The 22,270-nt window shown below is 39.7% G+C and overlaps 3 protein-coding genes across 3 annotated transcripts in view; 1 reads left to right on the forward strand and 2 right to left on the reverse strand.

Annotated features, from left to right (window-relative positions):
• The first annotated feature begins 1,758 nt into the window (after positions 1-1,758).
• svbp (small vasohibin binding protein) lies at positions 1,759-3,929 on the forward strand. The gene is made up of 3 exons (XM_087840498.1): positions 1,759-1,911; positions 2,871-2,996; positions 3,118-3,929. Exons 2-3 carry the CDS (start codon positions 2,883-2,885, stop codon positions 3,202-3,204), a joined length of 201 nt encoding a protein of 66 aa, XP_087696624.1. The 5' UTR covers positions 1,759-1,911; positions 2,871-2,882; the 3' UTR covers positions 3,205-3,929.
• Positions 3,930-5,287: 1,358 nt separating this feature from the next.
• Positions 5,288-8,856, reverse strand: fbxo2 (F-box protein 2). Its single transcript, XM_006800178.3, has 6 exons — positions 8,762-8,856; positions 7,788-7,852; positions 6,880-7,006; positions 6,154-6,246; positions 5,934-6,072; positions 5,288-5,821 (listed from the first exon to the last, which is right to left on the reverse strand). Exons 2-6 carry the CDS (start codon positions 7,822-7,824, stop codon positions 5,687-5,689), a joined length of 531 nt encoding a protein of 176 aa, XP_006800241.1. The 5' UTR covers positions 7,825-7,852; positions 8,762-8,856; the 3' UTR covers positions 5,288-5,686.
• Positions 8,857-12,062: 3,206 nt separating this feature from the next.
• The window catches only part of LOC102778531 (integrin alpha-5-like), a 54,640-nt gene continuing 44,432 nt past the window's right edge, over positions 12,063-22,270 (reverse strand). The window contains exons 25-30 of the mRNA XM_087840499.1: positions 21,045-21,203; positions 20,808-20,915; positions 15,792-15,905; positions 14,945-15,046; positions 14,706-14,828; positions 12,063-13,212 (exon numbers count right to left, since the gene is read on the reverse strand). Coding sequence (XP_087696625.1) covers positions 13,129-13,212; positions 14,706-14,828; positions 14,945-15,046; positions 15,792-15,905; positions 20,808-20,915; positions 21,045-21,203 — 690 coding nt within the window. The 3' untranslated portion in view covers positions 12,063-13,128. The remainder of the gene's footprint in view (positions 13,213-14,705; positions 14,829-14,944; positions 15,047-15,791; positions 15,906-20,807; positions 20,916-21,044; positions 21,204-22,270) is intronic.

A 22,270-nucleotide genomic window follows, 5' to 3' on the forward strand; every position in this document is an offset into this window, starting at 1 on the left:
GAGGAATGGGCCAAAATACCAGCTACTGTGTGTGCAAACCTGGTAAAGACCTATAGTAAACGTTTGACCTCTGTTATTGCCAACAAAGGTTATGTTACAAAGTATTGAGTTGTATTTTTGTTATTGACCAAATACTTATTTTCCACCCTGATTTACGAATAAATTCTTTACAAATCCTACCATGTGAATTCATGGATTTTTTTTTTCACATTCTGTCTCTCACAGTTGAAGTGTACCTCTGGTGCAAATTACTGACCTCTGTCATCATTTTAAGTGGGGGAACTTGCACAATCGGTGGCTGACTAAATACTTTTTTGCCCCACTGTATGTATGGATGCATACATGTGTATATATACATATATGTATGTATGTGCGTGTATGTTTGCAGTTGTGTGTGTATAACTTGTACATATCTTTCTTGTGTAAATGTAAATTTGTCTGTTATTGTGTAAATACTTATGCTATTGTGTACTTCACACACATGGAGAAATGCCAAACTGCCTTTCATTGTTCTTGTAACAGTGACAATAAAAAGCTATTCTATTCTATTCTATTCATATTATAGCTACATGTGTAGCAAACCGGGGCTGGTGGTTTAGGAAAGTTACCAGGAAAAGGTGGTTCTCATATAGTTTGATTCCATGTGTGCCCTCACAGGGAACGGTTACTGTAAATTATTAATAAGTTGTTCTGGTGATGAAATATTTTGGTCCCGATGGGTTTGGTCTTTTCCAGGATTTCCTTTCCTGCTAAAGCATATAGTTAGGGCTGGACCAGGTGACCCTGAATCCTCCCTTAGTTATGCTGCAATAGATGTAGGCTGCCGGGGGATTCCCATGATGCATTGAGTTTTTCCTTTCCAGTCACCTTTCTCACTCACTATGTGTTAACAGACCTCTCTGCATTGAATCATATCTGTTATTAACCTCTGTCTCTCTTCCACAGCATGTCTTTATCCTGTCTTCCTTCTCTCACCCCAATCGGTCGCAGCAGATGGCCCCGCCCCTCCCTGAGCCTGGTTCTGCCGGAGGTTTCTTCCTGTTAAAAGGGAGTTTTTCCTTCCCACTGTCGCCAAAGTGCTTGCTCATAGGATGGGTTTTTCTCTGTATCTATGAAGCGCCTTGAGGCGACTTTTGTTGTGATTTGGCGTGATTTGAGACAATTTGCCAAATCTACCCAAATTCATGGAGTTTGCCTTAATGTGTGATCCAGAATTATTGGTTTTGTATTTTTTTTTTTATTAGATTTTATTTTATTTTATTTTAACTTTTTATTTTTAATTCAGTTTCAGTTAGTTTCCCAAATGTGTTTGCGCATTTCAGTTTAGTTTTTGTTATTTGAATATATTTGATTCTAGTTTAGCTTTTATTAGTTTCAGTGTTAGTTTTAGTATTTTTTATTATTATTATTACGCCAGAGAAAAGATTTAGGAATATCAGTATATTTTATTATATTTCAACATAAACAGTTGGAAGCAGTTGACTCAGTCTTGTAGACATACAAAGTCTCAATAAACATGTCCATAAAAGCCTGATCAGGGAGTTTGTGACAACATTTTTTTTTATCAGATTAACAAATACAAAACTAAGACTATTTGCTCCACATTTTTTTCTTTGTTTGTTTGTTTATTGTTTGTTTTTTTAGTTTTCCGAGTTCACAAACTACATAAGACCTATTGAGGGCACCAATGTGGTTTTGTTGCCTCTAGCTGACAGCAAATTTGAATAGAAAAAGAAGGAAAAATATCCGGAACCTTCCACAAATGCCCGCAAACTAAACACGGACTTGTTTGTTGGTAGCACTAGTGATCGTCTAGTAGCTAGCTGCAGTCAGTTTACAAGCTGATTAAGGGTGGTCAAAGCACGTTATAACGCCTTTTCTACTTGTTGTCTTTACTTTGTCAACTGTAGGGTAAGTGAACCATTATCAGAGTCTAAAATGCTGCTGGCGATTAAAATGTTACTCTATTAAAACCAAACTCTTAGCTCGCTAATATTAGCTACACGTACAGAAATGATCTTGGCGATAAAGGATTAGAGCTGCACATTTAGGACGTTTAGTTTTCTCATGTTTAGTTTTCTCTTTTTGTGGTGCACTTGACTTGTGTCGGGACAGTTGTTTTCGTTGTTTTCAGCCAAAGCTAACGCTCATTTATCATCCATTAACTCCATTAATGGTCTTTGTTCGAAAATAAGGGGGAAAGATCGTTAAAACTTCCCGCAGTCCAGGGAATGAAAATGTAAGGTCCTAACTAAACTCATAAAACTGTGTAAATGTGGAACGCATTCCTCATAAAGCTGGTTATGACAATGCCTAAAATACTTGTTTATGACTAAACAAGTCATACAGATGAGAGAGGGAGCAAAATCACAAGTTATAAAAGGCATACATACACAAACACACACTGGATAATTGGAGGGAAAGGGGAGGGGTGGATGTGATGCATTTAAATATGTATTTAAATGTATAAAATCCACAATTAGTTAAGTAAACTTGATATATTTCTCATTTTGTGGGTCATTTTTGTTAAAAGTTGCACTTTTTGTGTCTTAATCTTCTACATCAAAGGGTTTAGTTCTCTTGTTGCCACCTTGATGTCACGCCTGTATAATTGGGCAGATACGGCAGTGGATTGTAAACCTTGAAACTACAGCTTCTCTCGTTTTTGTTGTTTTCCTCATTTGTTTGTTTCACTAGCTGTTCATTAGGTTTAGGTAGTTAAGTGTTACTGAACTCTTCTTGATCACATTAGACAATCCATCATGATTTGCTCTCATATTGACTCTATTTTTAGTCACAATATATGGTTTTCTTTTTAATGTTTTGTCACTATGAGACCATTTGACGCTCATCTCTTGTTACATTTCTAGTGGACCATCACCATGGAGCCTGCGTGTCGTAAAGACAAACCAAAGCTGAACTCAACCCCGACCAGAGGAGACAGAGCCAAGCAGAAGTCTGCACAGCAAGAGCTCAAGCAGCGGCAGAGAGCAGAGGTGGCCATCATCCCTTTTTTTTTTTTTTTTTTTTGCTGTTGTTGTTGTTAAACCTAGCACACATACCCCAACCTAAAATCATAAACAGACATTAAGTTTGATTGCTTTCTTTCATTTGCAGATCTATGCTTTGAACAAGGTGATGACAGAGTTGGAGCAGCAGCAGTTTGAGGCCTTTTGTAAACAGATGCAGTCACAAGGAGAATGATGCTCTGTCCTCCCTATTTTACACACCCTCCAAAAACACCATGGAGACACACACACACACACACAGACTGCTCTCTTATATTCAGCTGCATCTCTGTTGTTGCCACCTGCTGGAAACAATTTAAAAAGTATTTGTTTCTGGTGTTGAATCAGGCAACATGTGACATTTAACAGACTCCAGTTCCTGCCCTGCAGCGGACTTGAAAATGCCACACATTAGTTGTTGTAAGCTGATGTTGAGGCGCATCAGGTTACTGATGTTTCCTTTCCCCGAGGTGTGCATGTGAAAGGTGTCCAGCTCAAACATACTTAGTTATATTTTTACTGCATTTCAGAGTTAAAATCAATTTTCCAGCTGAAAAGTTTGACAGTTCGAGTGAGTCTATGTAGGCTCCCATACATAACCCGGAACTACAAATACTGCAAATATTTTACCTGCTTTCTTAACCCAGGAAGTCTCTCAGCCAACCGGAAATGGGCTTAAGGCTGATATCCATGAGAGGAGAGATGTTTTTGGACCTCTCCTCTAACAACTCATTGTCACTTTGCAACAGTGAGTTGTTAAGAGCCTGTTTTGACAGAGTGCTTTATTTTTAACTTCTTAATATTTAAAGCTTGCTGCAGGCGTTAAAGTATCATAGTAATGAGGAAAAATCACAGCTTTACTGAAGAAATCATCAGTTTTGGCACAGCTCCGGTCATGAACATTGCTCGTCTGTACATTATGCTCTCCTGACTTGTTGTCACCTGCCTACGTTTTTATTAGGAGTATTTTAACATCGTGACACCTGGGCCATGTGCTTCTGTTTGTTTTTGCTGCATCATGTTGGGTTGAACTCCGCACTCTTTATTTATTAATTAGTTTAAAATGTTATTGTGTAAACACGAATGCAATCTACTGGTCCATCGAGTGGGAGACATGAGGTTACAGCAGAGAATAATGCTATCACTCCTCCACTCCACTATGTTTTTCAGCCAGTACCTTACAGTGATGTCTCCCTCTGACCCAATCACAGACTGTAGAAGGTCACATTTTTATGTCCTACTGCGAGTGAAGTCTATTCTATCTGTCAGTGTGATTTCCAGTGACTGTATGTGTTCTGTCAGTCTGTGCGTTAGTTATCCGGATGAATGCTTTGGATGAATTTGCCATCGTGTGTGAATTTTGGCCCAGCTTTGAACTGTTTCAGCTGATCTGGATTCACGTACCTTTGGAAGCCTTCTTTACCATTACTACATATGTAGTGTCATACATTCTTAAATACATACCCTGTTGTATAAGAACAGCTGTCCTGATGTTTTGAAGAGAATATCACAAATTAATTCAGATGCACACATCCTTTTGGATTCAGGGACTTCTAGGTGGAGGTAGTGGAGCTGCAGACTGGTGGAAGTCTTGGAGAAACAAAGTTTTTTGGTCCATGTTAGCTCTTCAGATTTTGTCTGAAAGTTTTCATTCTCTTACCAGCATACTTAATAATGCAACACTACGCTCCGCTCTGGCCATGAGGCTGTTTTTCAGTGATTCGTGAACACAAACTAATAGTAACGTTAAATCTGTGTGTTACCAGAGCTCATATAGACTCGTCTGAGTCTCACTGATCTGTACACGAGCTACTCCCGCATGTTTTTGCCACAGTCACTAATTTTGTAACCTATAAATATTTGTATTGTTTGTTACCCTATGACATCTACTCTGACCTGAGTATGATTTATGAAAAATAAAAAGTGAGTTTTTTTTAAATATGTGCTTTCATTTGTTTGTGTTTTGACAAAACGTTATCTGTCAGATGAATTAACACAAAAAGCCATCAACAGCAGCTCTTATATTTAACACCCCACCTTTTTTGTAAGTGGGTGGTGGTAGGATTACCCCTCCTTTGATCTGCTCTGTAGCAGAACAGAAGTATTAAAAGAAAAATACTTGAATAAATTACTGAACATTTGTATATGATGTATTGATTCATGGTCCACCAAGAAAGCCTTTGTGACCACATATAGTCAGCAGTAGCAGAGGAAGTACGTCCATCTTGATATTCTCAACCCCCTACAAGCAGTCTTCTTATAAATAAGGACAAGTCATAATCCATTAAATTCTTTATTAACTTTTTGGTTCATATCCTAATTATAATTCCAGGTTAACTGATAAAACGTGATCACTTTCAGAACCCCACTCATCAAGTCAGTCCCTTAGTTTAACCCACAGTGTCGTTCCACAGAGGTAGTCGTTAACAGATTATGTAGTAGATAATAACTGGTGCAGGCAGCAGTTTAAGGATTTTCAGGTTAGTAAAGCCAAGATGACACGACGGTAGGGTTTTGTTGTGTCATTTTACAAATGTGAAGCAGTGTTTTCACAGCATGAACAGCAAAATGCAGGATAAGGCAAAGCTGGCAATCGAAAGCTCTGACAATAATATTCTAGTTCTTTATTCTCCACCTTTCACTATTATGTGGTTCCCTTTTTCTGTTGTCAGTGCTGCTTAAACCTCAATAGTAACGGAGCTTCCAGTGACACGGACTCCAAACCAGCCATCCCAGAACTTAGTGTCTTGTCCTCCATGTTCAAAGGAAATGAAACGCATCCCAGGGCCATAATCAGAAAACATGTGGCTAACCTGCAGTACAGACAGAAAACCACTGTGAGCTGTAATGCAGGATACAGAGCACTGTGTTTGTCACACATTTATAAGAATCCGATTTTTTACTGTTAAAGGGGCTTTTAAAAACCTCTTTCCATGAGCAGTCATCACAGTCGGGGTCCAGAGTCACCGAATCTGGTCTGAACTCCTGTATGACTTCGTGGTTCTCATCCAGCAGACACACGGTCATCTGGTAGGTGCAGCCACAGTCCGTCCTCCCACAGTACCTGCAGGATGAGCTTCCCTTTAATCACTGAGTCTGTTCTCTGACACAAAGGAAATAACGTGTCTGTTCAGACGTGTCCTACCAGTCTTGTACTGTGACGGGAGGCTGTGCATCCAGCTGTTCAGATGAGAATCCCTCTGCCAGCAGGTCAATCACCTGCCTCTTCAGACACAGCCTGGGACACACAGGATAAATATGCAAACTGAACTAATTTTGGGAAGAAAACAAAAAAAGCATTCTGCCACATATATGATGTTTAAATTGAAGTTAATATGTTTAATGTGAATAACAAAGTTGTAGTTTAGTAAAACCTTATGCATGTACATATGTTGTTGAGACAGACTCAATAATACTGTTAGAACTATGCGCTGTATTATAGAGCATCATAACTGTCTGTCCAAACATTTTAACATCTTATGGGGCGATCGTGGCTCAAGAGTTGGGAGTTCGCCTTGTAATCGGAAGGTTGCCGGTTTGAGCCCGACTTGGACAGTCATTGTGTCCTTGGGCAAGACACTTCACCCATTGCCTACTGGTGGTGGTCAGAGGGCCCGGTGGCGCCAGTGTCCGGCAGCCTCGCCTCTGTCAGTGCGCCCCAGGGTGGCTGTGGCTACAATGTAGCTGCCATCACCAGTGTGTGTGAATGTGTGGATGACTGGTTGTGTAAAGCACTTTGGGGTCCTTAGGGACTAGTAAAAGTGCTATACAAATACAGACCATTTAAACCTTTTCCAGTGACCCTAAAAGAAGCCTGACAGAATGTAGTGGTGTGACCAATACTCATATGTTGTTTGTGATAACTACTCACTCAAAGGAGGTTGCAAAGTATTTAGTCACTCCTTCACTGCAAAAGTCATGACCACAGTCTCCCGGCATGTCCTCCACCTTCCACTGGCTCCCACCATTCTCTATCAGCTCCCAGAACTTCAGCTCATCTGGGAGGGAAATCCACAGTCTCAAGCTTCCAGTCACAGTATTATGTTTTGTTTTGTTTTTTACATGAGCTTTATTGGGTCAAATACAAGAGCACAATTAGTTGCATTTGAGTGCTGGCCAGCACAAAACAGCCTCAAAAACAAGACCAGAACTAATAGTTTTTAAAAAGAAATCTAATTTAGTCTTGATCGGGTGAGTAACTTGTTAGCTATGCAACTTCTGTTATGAAATAGTTATGAGTAAGTTATGAGAAACAAAAGTGAACAAAGCTGGCAGCTGTTTTCAGTGTCACATCCTAAAATCTCACGGTAAAAGGCAGAAATCATTAGCAAGTTAGTGAACACAGTCAGATACCCCCCCTCAGAACTGGGTGAAGACCAAAAGCAGAGCCAAGAAGGAAAGTGGACTCTGGACTACCATTCACCGGGTGCCTAGAAACATGTTTCTAAATAAATAACATTACTTCTTGTGTGTATGTCTTCTGTTCATTATTGTTTCTCCCTGTGCCCCATTTCCAGTCTACCCGAAGCATCTTGTGCTCCCTCTTTCGGATCAGTGGCCTCCCCGTGAACCTCCTTATGTGTGCACTGCTCCCTGTCTCATCTTTGACTGCTTGGATCCTACACTAGGCTCTTGTGTACATGTAAGAGGTTCATACAAGAGGTAAGCTCTGCAAAAAGTAAAAGTTATAAACAAAATGTCAAAACTACTCCTTTAAAAAGCATCTGATGAAATACTCATCATGCTCTCTAATCCACTGAGGGAAAAATAATATCTTACCTTCTCCGCTGGGGTTCTTCAGCAGGTTTCTGGCCATGATTACAGCTCACCAGAGAAGGCACCACCTGCACAGGAAAAACAGGAAATTGCTACTTGGACCAGTATTACAATTTAAACCAGATCCTTCATGTAGGTATTGGCTTAGCTGCAGGAGAGGTACTGATACAGGTCTCTTCTATATTACACAGCAGTGTGCTGGAACAGTAGTGTGTGTGTGTGTCATGCCAGCTGGAAGACTGCTGAACTCCACTCAATGGGGAACGTCCAATAAGGCAAAGGCTTGTGCTCGGGAAGCACATGTAAATAAACATCCAAGGAAAATCATAGTGACTTTGGGACTCTTAGTGGTCACATGGTGCTAGAGTTGTTTTAAATTGACTGAAATCTTTGTGACATTTAGTGCAATCAATGATCAGCATATGTGGTTTAGGTGGGCTCAGAAGCATATGAGGTGAGACCTATAGTCTCAAAAACATCCCAACCCAAACACTAATACCCTGTCTGCTGACTCACAGCACAGCAGAGAGGGTGAAAGCCTCACGCTTTACATGCTGAATAGGAGGCATCACAGAGGATCAAGCAGTCATCAGACAGACATCAGTCAGCAGGAAAACAACCGGGGATAGCAACACTTTTAAACTCTAGCAGCTCGATTACAGCGTATGTACAGTGCCTGGTCATTAGCTTTCTCTTTATATGCCTGCTGTTTGTGTGCTTCAGCACTGGTACCAACAATGTTTTTAAGATGAGCTGATCATTTTTGCATTAAGGCCCAAAACGATAACTTGTCATTTTAGTCTCACAGAGTTTTGTGCATCTGCATTTTGCTGTTCACTGAGACTGAGAAAAAACTACTGAGTCATTTCCCCCTGCAAAGCATAACAGCTACATGACACGCATGCTAATGACATGCTCTGCTTTAAATAAAACACTGAGCTAAATGCATAAAGCAGCATATTGTGTATGTTACTCACAGACAAGAAGGTGGCCAGGTGCAGTCTTTTGTGTCCTCTGGCTGTTTCTCTGGCTGCACTTGAGTTCCTCTGCAGAGTAGCACCCCCACAATAGAGAGGCTTTTATAGACTGTGACGCACACACACACACACACACACACACACACACGAGAAGGAGTGAGAGCGAAGAGAGGAGGAGGAGAGACACAGAACACTCTGGTTGGAGGCAGGGTGCATCCATCCAGCATAACTCAGCAGAACACACATGGACTCAGCACAAATGTCAGAGGAAACACTTGAACAGCAGCTGTGGGAGAAAAGCATCCAGTAAGTCATGTTGCATATACTAATAGGGTCACTTTAGTTGATCGTGAGGTTTTATGCAGCATTCAAATACAAGAAGAGCCAAACAATAACCAAGAAAGTTAAGAAATAATAAGAATTAAATACCAAACTTTGCGAATTAGTTAAAATCAGAAAATGAACTATGACATATGAAAGGACACCAGATTGTAGAAGGTAAATTATTCCAGAAGTGAATAGACCAGGTGAAAATAAACTCAAAACCAGGAAACACATCTTAAACTGATGGGAAAGGGGACCAAGTAGAATTTGCCGTACAGTAACATGCATTACAATCAAACAGCTGACTTATAGACCGGCTGATAGAGCAGTGCACCAGGACTCTAAGCTGTAACACCAGCCAGACTGACCTGAGTGGGGCTGTACAAAACTAATGGTCCACTAATAACATCCATCGGGAACTCACTGGGACTGTGGAGTCCAGCTGCAGTCACCATCAAGTGGACAATATAACAGGGTGATGCAGCACATGTCCCTGCTGCTGTCCTGCACAGGCCTCACACATCACACATAAAACATCTGTCCAAAATATTGTCTAGTGGACCTTCCCTCGTGCCTGAGCCTTAGCTTTGAGTAGATATTAAATATTTTATCAATCTTGACTTCACACATCTTTAACGCTGTCAATGTGTAGCACAGTCCTCTGCAGCGGCAGCAAGGTTGTGGATGGCAGTAACATATATCACCTGCAGAGGGAGATGTGGTATCATATGATGGTTCTGCCAAAGACCAAAAGCCAGCTTAGCCACTTAATGTAAAACACTTGTTCACATGTTAGACAAAGATTTGCTCTGTGGTTTGTCTGATGAGCACTCCCGGGAAAAGTGTGTGACTTATGATGGAAACACAACTTAGATGACTGGTAAGTTTTTAATTTAAACGAAGTAAACGAACCAAACAATATTAATGAAGCCGGTGACCGGTGTTGTGCCAAAAAGTGATTTCCAATGTTTCTGTGTATTTTTTCTGTGTAATATCTTTACGTATGTTGATAAATAGACTTCGGTGAACAGGGTTTACAAAGGGGTTATATATAGAATTAAAAAATTATCTGTTTTTCAAGTATCTTTATAACTGTGTTATAACCAATCCGGTCCTTTATCCCCACTTAAAATATTGTTACTGAACTATTGTCATATTTGCTGCCATTTCTGTTGTTGTCTTGGCCAACTTACTGTTACAAAAGACATTTTTAATGTTAATGAGATTTTTTTTTAACTGCATAAATAAAGGTTATATAAAAGTTGCTGCCAAAAACTGATTGCAGCTTCTACCTTGTTGTTTGTGGCTCAAGATGACTTTATGTCATCCATGAGGGATGCATTTGACATATGTTTCACATATTATAGCCCAACAAGTTACTTATAGCAGTTTAAATATGAGCAATCCGTTTTTGGCAGACAATCACTTTTTGGCACAACGCATCACCATCATTATGGCCCATTTTATCAAAGCTGTAGGGCTAAATAGATCATAAAAAAGTAATAGCGTATCAACTTCTTCTTATTTTATTTATTTACAAACTTAAATCAGTCATACAGCCAAACTAAGGGACGGCCATACCCACAAGCCACCAAGGAATTACTGGTGACACACTTTAAGCAGAGTCGTTAAATTATTCTTATCTTGCAAGTTTATTCGGCGACTTAAAAATAATAATTTTAGAAATTATTTTTGCTTTGGACAGGGCAGTGGCCCCCCACACCCTCTAGCAGATCATTACATGAAGGAACCTTTTAAAAAACAAGCGCGTCCATGCTCACAGGTGTACACACGGGTGCTCGCACACACAAACTACACCCTTTTTGGCTCCTACCTCAAAGCACACTGTGCTGTCGATCTTACATGCTGCACAATAATGTTTAATATTTAGTATAGTATTTACTGTCATATTCCCATATATCATTGTGATGTTGTTTATTCTATTACTCTCGTTTTCTTCTGCTTGTTTTCTTTTTTCTTTCTCAACAGGTGATCCAGGTGATCGATATATGTATTTTTTTTTCTGCTTATTCTGTTGGTTTTTGTCTTTTGCCCTTCTCCCCCGTCCCTCTTCTCAGCTGTTTTTCTTTCCCTCTTTCTTTCTCCCTTTTCTTTCCCCCAGTCAAGTCTGCCCCGTATTCAGCAAGTGATAATAAAATAAACAATAAAAGGTGAATCAAATAGACCATTACGGCAAGGCTGGGATGGTCAATTTGGTAAAGTAAATCCGTTGGGCATCTTTCTTCGCGTTTAGACAATAATTCTGATGGCAAAAGAGCCAAACGGGACAGGCAAAAAAAAAAAAAAAAAAGAAATTATTTTTGCTTCTTAGCATTTTGACAGCACATTTTGATGTAGTTTACGCCTTTTGATGTAATGTAATGTAAAATGTAAAGCCTACCTTTGCCGTGCTTTTACTGCAGTTGCTCCTTTGGTTTACAAAGGGTCTTATCTTCAATAACATCAGATGGGAAATGTGTCCATACGTCTCCCAAGTGTTGACATTTTGTCACATTTCCATGAGAAAATGTGAGGGTCTAAACTTACTGCACAAGGATATTACTTCTGATTGGATCACTTCCAAACTTTCATCTTGCTTTTATTGGTTGATGAAAGCATCAATACATTTCATCACAGTTTTTGTCCTCCGTGTCCCAGGTGTAAACTATAAGAAAGTCTAAAATACTCGGCAAAAAAAAACAGCACTTCAGGGATTTATGATGCACTGCTGGATTGAATTATTTTTATTCTAAAAATACAAAAGAAATCATTATTTGATAATTTAATAGAAAATAAAGGGAGTAATTATAAATCAATGTTTCTAAATGAATTATTAATCCGAGTAAGCACATATATGTGTTTGTTCTTTTTTGCTGCTCGTGCTTGCGTATGTATGTAGGTTGAGTCGGTTGCTTATATTGCGTTGGATAAGTTGCTTATATTGCGTTGGATAAGTTGCTTATATTGCGTTGGATAAGTTGCTTATATTGCGTTGGATAAGTTGCTTATATTGCGTTGCTTTTGCTTTTCTGGTTAGTAGCTTTTTCTTGTGTGTGGTGGTGTCAAAAATGGAGTTTAAGTTGGAGGACTTCACGTTCAGTCCAACTAAAGAAAAGGTGAATAGACGTCAGAAGAATGACCTATTACATATAGCATTTTTTTCCATGTGCCAGTGCCCCTAAATGCAAAAATAAAGAAAGAAAGAAAAGAAAAATAGCTGAAGGAGCTCTTGGGGATTAAGTTGGGTGAAAGGGGTTTAGTTTGGTGAGCAGGTTCCTGCAGAAGAAGTTGACCGAGGTGATGTTGCTGATGTTCCTACTCCACTGCAAAATCTCCTTCCTCGAGCAGGCAGCTCCTACAACAGTGCTAACTGTTATGTTATGCTATGTAATCATAGCTTCTTGTGTGGGTATACAAAATTAGGCTTTATTCTGCGCCACAACATCAATATAACACAATGAATACATTACATCATACACAAAGTACCTCCCAATATGGGAGAGAAAAATTCAAGTTAAACATTGCAGATTTGGCACGTTGCTTTTTTGATTTTTTTTTCCTGCAGACAGTACAGTACAACATTCAACAATCAATAGGAAATCATTGTGCCATAAATAACAAGTGGTTTAGGCATCATTCATAAGCAGGAATTTTCAAAATCGTCAACACCAAGCTTACAAACATGGCTTGAATCACACTTTTTTTGCATTCATGAACTACTGACGTTTTAGTGCCTTTTGTTGGATGTCCATTTGTTTCTTTATTGTCAATGCAGGAGTATAATATGACAGGATGAGCTTCTAGAAAAGTCTCTGACTGCACAGAGGAATGTCCAACAAACAGCAGTGCATATCCAACTGCGTGACCCCTGTAATGTTTTAGTGCAGCACCAGACATTTTTATCTTCCAGTGATACAGCACCCATAACTGTCCCTTCGTGAATGGGTGGCCTGCTTATAATTAGGAATTTCCATTATTTGTTTGGGAATGCGACAATACTTCCAGTTCTTTGGAACAGCTGCAGGTGGAGGCTCCGTTCAGATCTAAGCTTCAGAGGAAGCCTGGGGTTTGAGTTTGGCCTTTTCCATGGTCGTACCGTATGGGTCTGATCTTTTAAAGAAGCCCATCTAAAGCAAAGGATGAAGAGATTAGATGCAAAACAATAATAACGTGTGAGCTGATACGTGTAAAAAATACACTGTTCCCTGTTAACTTACCCAAAATGCAACTCACAACTCTTAAAGAATAGTCACTTTTACAATATCTGGTCAATCCACAAACACTATATAATGACAGCAATACTGATTTTTCTACAACACATTGTTTTTCTTGCTTCTGTAATGGTTTTTGTTCCCGCAGTAACAACTGAAAGACAATCTTACAATTTCCGTGTCCCGCAAGCACAGCTTTAGTTCAGATCACAGATCTGCTTTCAGCAGTTATAAGTAGGGATGGGTATCGTTTAGGTTTTATCCGATACCGGTGCCAAACCGGTACTTTTGAAACGGTGCCGCTGCTTAAACGGTGCTCAAACCGGTGCTTAAAGAATGGAGAACACAAAATTGGTCCAAAAACCTCTCATGTTCAGCTGTTTTTTTGTAAAAAGATGACAATGTTAGCCTTTTCTGCAGCTATGGGGCATATATGGTATCACTCTTGGCTGGAAGTAGTGCTTAAACAATGAAAAAAACACAAACTTTGTCCAAAAACCTCTCATGTTTAACTGTTTTCCACTTTTTCTTTGGTCATTTTAGCCTTTTTGGCCAGGGTGAAGGGAGTATCTGCCATCAAACAAGAAGACAGCAGCATGTAGCTATGACGGTGTTTGCTAGTTCACCTTACTGCATTAATGTAATAACGTGGTTAAACTACTCAACGTAAATTACACACGAACAACATTAAGCTACTCACGCAGAGAAGAACAGCTGCTGCTGCCATCATCATCCGTCATCATTTCTGCTACACTGGCAGGGCTACGGCTACACCTCCAGTAGATGTGCTCGGTGTGAGGTCTCACAGCAAGCTATCAAATACGGTGCATTTCTCGGCTTTAAAAAAAAAAGCTATGCGTCGCCAGGTGTTTCATCTGATTCGAGGTGTTACCTCCTTTGACAGTATCACAGTATCACCTTAAAGCACTTGTTGCAGCTGCTGAGTTTGCATATTTTGCTGTGAAGTACAGCCAGACTTTTGACCGCTTCGCCTTGGGCATTTTTAATCTGTAGCTCTGCTCTAAAAGAACGTACGTACCTGGACCCGCCTACTATCCTCGGAAACGTAAAATGATTGGCTAGAATCTAAAGTGTATCACAGCTCAGGAAAAATAAAGCACCGAAATGTGCGCTGCTTTTCGGTCTGGTTACTACCGTTTATGTCAGAACCGATACCGGTACCCATCCCTAGTTATAAGTAAACAAACTGACTAAAGAAACAAAAATCAGTTTTTTGGGGTCTTTGGCTCAGGCTGTAACTCAGTAGAGCAGAAAAGCCCGAAGGTTAGTGCTGTCAATCTCATATTTATCAAGAATATTACAAAAACTGCAATGTGTAACAACCAAGTTATTCCAGAGCTGTTTTTCTGTGGTCATGCTAAAAGTAGGGTATTTGAACACCTTCTTACCTTGTAAAGTAAGTATATGAGCAAGGCCAGTAACAGCAACCCAGCTAGAACAGCCAGGATGATGATCCACACAGGAACCGAGTACTGACTGTTGGGTTTATTCCACATCACAGCAGTCGCCACCTGAACAACAGGAAACCGCAGAACTGATCCACCGTGCACTGATTGTCATTTGTAAATGAAAAATCGAAAAAGCTTGTGAAGTTGTAAAAAACGCAGAAAAAAGCTGTTGATGTTACCTTTTTGGATCCTGATGGCTTTAATGTGGGAGAAACAGAATACGGCATCCTGTCCACGCTGAAGTGAACGGAGCACTCCAGCGTGTACTGCTTATAGGCTCGCTGTGGACGATCGATAAACAAAAGTTTAATGAGGAAACTTTTTTGTATCTAAGGAAAATCAAAAGCCTCTGTGATTTCTGCGACATCAGTTTTGTACTATTTCTTTAAATATTAGTTTATTGTTCCACACATCATCTACTTTTCTTCCCCCCTAGTTTCTTCCCCTCTGCTGTTGGACACATGAACAATAACCGTATGACTGTTCCCACCACTAACACATGACCCTACGCTGTGTTCACTGCATCATTCCATGTTTGCACTGATCACTACCTGCACTCATGTATGTATCTATCTACTTAGCACTTTTAATTCTTATTCTTATTTTTATTTTCATGTCTATTTAAGCGTTATATGACAGTATGTTTGCACTAAGTACCGCAGCAATTTCCTAATGTTGTAAACCTGCTCAACTTTTGGCAATAAAACCCTTTCTGATTTCTGATTCTACTCTGTACTGTGGGTTATAGTAGGATCGAAATTTAATTATAAAATGTCACAATTAACAGTAGAAAACCTATTAAGTTCATTAGGAAAACTGTTAGGTATGAATAATGATGTAATGTGGATGAGACACACTGTCTGTTTTTGTCGGTCGACAGAGGGCAGCATGAGCACACACTCCTGCAGGTTCTCGCCTTCATCCGCTCTAGTCTGTTCCTCCCTAGTTGAGTTTCTTCTTCTCAAACTTGAGACATGACTGACACTACAGAGCAGTAATGCAGAGTACAAAGACCTGTAGTCTCACCTCCATGAACGTTTCAGCCCAGACTCTTGAGCGTACAGTCAGGATGACACTTCGTCCTCTCTGCAGCAGCCCCACATTACACTGCAGCTGCCAGCACTCCACTGTACTGCACGTCTACAGAGGGACAGAGCAGGCACAGCACATTCCAGTTAACCATTCACCGTCATTTCTTTCATTACTAATGACTAATTACTGCCCTCACAACAGCAATTTAAACAAAAAAAACCATGCAAGGATTTTTCTACTACATGATGCATTTGCATACATGTGCAATTACGTGTCTTTCCTTAGTTTGATAAAAAGTTTTCTATTTGTCCATTTCACTGTTAAGCGTTAATTCTCACAGCCTCAGAAACTGAGAAGCCTGCAAAAGTCTTTTAAACGTTCCTGATTTGTAGGGTTGATTTGTTGAGTGTACTTCCGTACTTTGTGAGCTTTGGCACTTCAATGCATCATCTGGCAGTCAATATTCAGAGTGGCAGTGACTTTAAGCTCAAGACAAATTTCCTGTAAGAACTATACAGAAACAGGCCCATCTTCGATATAGAAGAGAATACCTCACATGCTGTGATATAACTGCACAACCATAAACCACAGCAGTCATTTTTGTAGCAATATAAACACATGGATAAACAGAGATTATGTTTCTTTGTATTATGCTTAGCATTAGTATTGTCAGTTATTATGACTTTGAATTAAGCTAAAATGTTGAAACATGTTCTAAAAATAAGACGGGCCCTCTGGAAAGGCTCACACAGTTAAATGGTTTTGACAGCACAGTGACAGTAAGTGACAGAGTAAGAGCAGATTACAGTGCAGTGATGATATACGATGTCAAAGTCACCGGTGCTCTATACAGAGTTGATATGAACCAGTTTGAGCTCCAAGAAAACGTCATTCAAAATCCCACTGACTAAAAACTGAACTTCATTCTTTGGATATAATCAAAAGAAGATTGCTGGCGATTCACATGCCTCTGTTCTCAGATCCCCACAGTACACACTGAAACTCCTGTGATGTGTGGAAATGAGTAAAGTCGTGTATTGAACACAGTAATGTTGTTGTTTATTTAATATTTCAGCTTTCAGTTTAACCCTGTGAGGTGTAAGTCATTATCAGTGAAACCCCAGCCCTAAACCCAAAACTTATATTTTTTTAAAAAGCCAAGAGTACGTTTTTGGTAAAAATGTGGGTAGGGTCTAAAGTGTCCCTTTGAAATCAACAATTACCAACTGAGTAGGGTTCACATCATGAATACAGCCTGTCCTAACCCTACCTACACTGAAAAAAAGGGACTGGCCAGCTCTTGGATTTATGTAAGCATATTGCGTTTTTTTAACACAAGTGTCTCATGCTTTAAAGTTAAGTGTAACTCTATAGTGTAGAAACTACATAATATGCAGAGCAGGTAGATTAAATTGTTCATATCATGTTCGAGTGAAGTAAGTCAATAATATAGCAATGTTAAATCTCGTGACACTGCACGGGATTTCAGTCTCGCACGCTTTGGATCGTGGTTTCAGGAAGGCATCCATCTCAGTCAAGTCGAGCAGCCGCCTCTACTTTTTTTGGTATACTGAAAAAAGTAAACTGGGGGTTTGTTACATTAAAAAAGTCTAACTTGTAATTTGAACACAATAATTTCATGTTTCTATGAATGTAATTGAATCATGAAGGATCTGTATGAATCTGAAATTCAACAACTTAATTTGTTCTTGTTGAGATGACATGATACAATCTAGTAAGAGTGGTTAGCTGCTGGACTCATGAAATTCACAAAAATCGCACGAGATGTCAAACTGCAGGAAAATCACTGGAGTTATAAGAGGCAGACAACGACACACGCACCAGGTGTATGCTATTGCTTTTAACTGTCAAGCACAAAAACATGGATTGGCGGTATGGTGGTTGGTGCTGTTGCTACACAGCAATAGGGTCCTGAGCTCAAATCCACATTCTGGCTAGTTTGCAGTGGTTTCTCTCTGGGTTTTCTGGTTTCCTCTCACAGTTAAAAGTCATGGCAGTTATTTGAGTTAGGTTAATTGGTGATTCTAAATTACCCGTGAATGTGAACGCAAATGGTTGTTTGTTTCTATGTGATAGACTGGTGAGCTGTGCAGCGTGTACTCTGCCTTGTAACCTATCAATTCAGGGTTATTTCCCAGCCCTCCTGCAACCAGGATAAAGATAGAGGAATGGTAGTTGTTTTAGATCCATTCAATCTTTATGGTAACCAGACTGTAGACTTTGTTGAACATTATATAATATGAAGACAACATGTAGTATTTAAGTGACCAAGTAGTATTGGGGTAAAAGTTATTGAATAGTGTTGAAATAAAATGACAAAATTGTAAAGGATTAAAATATTCCAAGAGCTCAACTTACTTCATCTAAACATGTTTCAATCGTGTTTTATGAACACAAAATGCACAGGTTTGTGAATATGAAAAAGTTGTGTTGATTTAACTCAGTTGTTAACATTTCTGCCAAAGCAAAACATTTGTGTGCGACCAATGTCCACTACTGAATCAAGTAAATCCAACATGGCCTTTTTTTCAGTGTACACCAACAAGATGTGCCTCCCATAAGCCCCAAAGCTCAACAAAAGAGAGAAATCCATAAATGATTCCAGGGGTCATGAACGGTTCATATGTGTAGAAATATGATATATAACCAACGACAGTGTTGGTGTGTTTTATGATTATGAATGAACCACACTGTCTGGGTTTCTAGTTTCTTCATGGAAGCGTTAGTCTCCCTGTGCCTACAACAATCGTGGAATTGCATGGCAGACTGTGTGATTATGATGGAAACAAAACGAGTGACTGTCACATACCACAGCAAGTCACTGAAGCTACAAGTTATCAAAATTAAAGCTTTTTATCTCTTAAAAATAACCCAACAATGCACACGTACAGTATTCTGCAGCCCTAACTTTCTCCTGGGAGCGTGTAACTGTTATTCACACTGACCTGTGAACTTCTACTAAGTTAGCACCAATTCATTAATACTAAAAATAGTTTTTAGAATTCCCACGGTGCAGCACGGTTTATTAGAAACATTTCTGTGTGGTAAGGCTGTTTGGTTTCATCCGAGTGCCATTAGAGATGAGCTGTCAAATGTCAGCCGCACAAAAATAACTCCGTAAATCACAAACGTAATTAACTTCATCTCACAAACAATTACAGCAAGCAGCTGTCGATGTTGACCAGAGCTCATCCTCTCTGTTTCCATTTCCTCTGTTGAAACAAACAATCGAATCAGAACAAGAAAAGGCAGAGCTACTCCTTTCTGCAGTCTCATTTGCATTTTTTGGTGTCAGTGCATTGCATACATGTGTAAATACCACTGAACACTTCAGTAAACACAGAAACAGAAACTCAGAGAGACTGGACACTAGTGATGGGATTTCCGGCTCTTTTTAGAGATCCGGCTCTTTCGGCTCGGATCACTAAAAAGAGCCGGCTCTTTCGGCTCCGAACCGGCTCTTCAGGTTGTTTTGTTGCTTTAATTATTTAATCATTAACAATAATATAAAATTATGCAGAAAAGGAATTACTAACGTAAAAAAAGTGGTTTTATTTATATATGTTTATATATGGCCCCTAGAGACAAAGCACGTACAAACTCTAAAGCATATACAAGCTCCAAAAAGCACGTACAAACTCCAAAACACATTTCTAGCGTTAACTGAACTTCCAAAACAGAGCTACCCAGATCACTTAAATTACACAATTGAAAGCATGTGTGTATTGTTTGTGTATTTATAGACAAGCACTCATATTTATTCAAATAATTTAAAAAAAAATTAATTTACCTGTTACTACCACACACCAAATCTGGTTGTTGATACTTCCTGGCTTGTGTAATCACTAGGTAACAAAAGCTCAACACTGCGCCCTAGCATCCTGGAGCACTTCTGTTGTCTTTTGTACGTGCTTCTGAGTTTTTACGCGTTTTGGAGTTTGTACGTGCTTTGTCTCTAAGGGCCACCATAAATATACTTTATTTATTCACTCCACATAAAATGTAATAAATAAATCATATAATACAAAAAACAACTATTTACATTTTAAACTTTTAACTATTTAAATTTTCAGCTTTTTCCTTTTAAACAAATTTAACGTGAAACAACACAAAACACTGCAAACCACAACACAATTAAATATAAATTAAAATATTAAAACAAAAAGAAGACGCACATTCTCTGTCATATGGGCCTGCATGATTTCTGAATCCTTTATCATCTGCAACTGAAAATAGTGGATGATTACTATCCCTTTCTAATGTGACGTTGTTGCCCCTCACTCTCTTTCTCTCTGCCTCTGTTCCTGTGCTACTGCGAGTGTAACTAACGCCCCTCCCCCCTCTGCCCAGCGCAAAGTACAGGCCGCGCGTGCGGAGTTCAGCGGAAAAAAGGGCGAGAGAGAGGGTGAGAGAAAGAAAAAAAAACCTCACGGCTCCCAATAAGGAGCCGGCTCGCGTCGTTCACTTCAAAGAGTCGGCTCTAAGAGCCATTTCGTTCACGAACGACCCAACACTACTGGACACCCAATAAAAGAGCTTTTGTTTTAAAGTGTTTGGGATCTGCAAGCTAACCTCGCCACTACTCTCCACCCACGTGTCAGACACTGAGGACAGAGACAAACATGACCTGTGTCTTTAAGGGACACATGACGTCCACCGATGAGGAGCAAATGTTGTCACAAGGTTGCAGAAGAAGGAATAAAGTTGGATATTCAGTTTAAACTTGAAATTAGCTAGGTTTGCTACAAACTTACCCTGCTGTGTGTGTTTGTGCTAAGCTAGGCTATACATAGGTTATGGTGCTACAGTGAAGGTTTGGCATGTAGTGCACAGAGATGTCAGACTCTGCTTAGCTCCTGGTGGCTTTAACCTGAGTTAGCTGCTGCTAGAATCAGTAATCAAGCATTTCCATTCGTTAATCAAAGAACAGTACATGTTCTCTGTAAAACTCCTTCACAGGTTGAATTTCTATATTCTGTAACGTCTCACCAGGTTTCCTTGTTCAGCCAGAGGATCTCTGTGCACCTCCTTCTTCTGGATGCGGTGCTCAACACTGGACTTCAGTGATGCTGGACCCTCTACTGCCCCAGGCTGAAGCTGTAAACATAAATACATTAGGAGTCATTAGCAAACACAAGCCAGTGTTCACAGTCAAGAATAGACTAAGGGTAATAACGTCACCATGACAACAAAGGTGTAAGTGTGTGTTTAATTGTGTGTCCTCACCTTAAGTTTCAGTGCATTTAAGGTTGTTTTGGAGACGCAGCTGAGTGGACCCTCAGTGACCACCTCCAGAGGGTAGAGCAGCCAGTGACCATGAGCCTTCAGGGGACATTTCACCACTAAAGATGTCTGGCTCACCACGCTGGGACCGTTATTCACCAACTGAGACAGAGTTTAACATGTTATACTGTGTCTTCTTTTAGTACACTGTACATTGTGCACTGCACTTTACAAACAAACTCCCTTGCACTGTGATTTTAGTAAAAGGAAACACAAGTCCTACGTGTGAAATGACATTAGCAATGTTTGACTGTATCAAGCGCGCCAGCACAGCCATCCACGTCATGATAGTCTTGAGAGCTTAATAAAAGAAGCCAACTGGACTGGTTTGTGAAGACGTTTCGCCTCTCTTCAGTTCTAAAACAAGTGGTCCGGTTGTTCAACAGATGTAGCCCGGATAAAAATGATCCGGCTTTGGATGTTTTTTTCCTTTCCATGGATCACATCATCCAGTTCACTTTTGTCCTGGTTGCTCAAAAGAAGAAATGAACGAGACAAACTGGAGGTTTGATCTAGATTTAAAAAAAACACAACAACTATTGGATTATCTGATCTTATCCAATCAGGTAATCCTGTTTTCCCTTTGAACAGGTTTCAGGATCCGTTCTGACTGGATTAATCCTACCACATTACAAACACACCCTGCCTTGAAAAAGCGCTATATAAATCCAATCCATTATTATTATTATTATCTTAGTTAAGACCAACGCATCTCAATATTACCAGCTGACAAGGGGAGGTGCAGTGCTGTTCTCAATTCATCTGCTTATCACTCCAAAATGACCACACTTTTCAACAATTTAATAATGTGGTAATATTTTACAGCAACACTTATGAGTTCTTAATGTAAGACACAAGCAGCTACTAGATGAAAGACATGAATTGCATACAAAAGCTTAAAAGGGAAAAAGCTACTGATGCCTACACCAAGATGTTACACCCTGCATATGCATGACTTTCTTCTTGTATCTGCTTATGGGGGTCTCATTAGTGTTAGTGTCACTGAGGAGTATTTTTGGAGTGATAATCAGTTGACGATTGATGCTTTGGTCTTTACACAGGAATGTTACTCAGGACGCCTCCTTTTTCTGGATGGTGACGTTAGAAGGAGGAATTCCCTCACTAGGGTTTAATCACCTGCCAGTTTGTTTTAGAACTGAACTCTTCAG

This window comes from Neolamprologus brichardi, chromosome 5, assembly GCF_056152115.1.
Source record: "Neolamprologus brichardi isolate AB-2024 chromosome 5, ASM5615211v1, whole genome shotgun sequence".
Taxonomy (NCBI): domain Eukaryota; kingdom Metazoa; phylum Chordata; class Actinopteri; order Cichliformes; family Cichlidae; genus Neolamprologus; species Neolamprologus brichardi.

Coding starts and splice junctions, on each gene's coding strand:
- svbp (XM_087840498.1), top strand. CDS start 2,883: ATGGAGCCTGCGTGTCGTAAAGACAAACCAAAGCTGAACTCAACCCCG. Junction 2,997..3,117: donor AGCAGCGGCAGAGAGCAGAG/GTGGCCATCATC, acceptor TTTCATTTGCAG/ATCTATGCTTTGAACAAGGT.
- fbxo2 (XM_006800178.3), bottom strand. CDS start 7,824: ATGGCCAGAAACCTGCTGAAGAACCCCAGCGGAGAAG. Junction 7,007..7,787: donor GAAGAACCCCAGCGGAGAAG/GTAAGATATTAT, acceptor TTTCCCTCCCAG/ATGAGCTGAAGTTCTGGGAG. Junction 5,822..5,933: donor ATGACTGCTCATGGAAAGAG/GTTTTTAAAAGC, acceptor TCTGTACTGCAG/GTTAGCCACATGTTTTCTGA.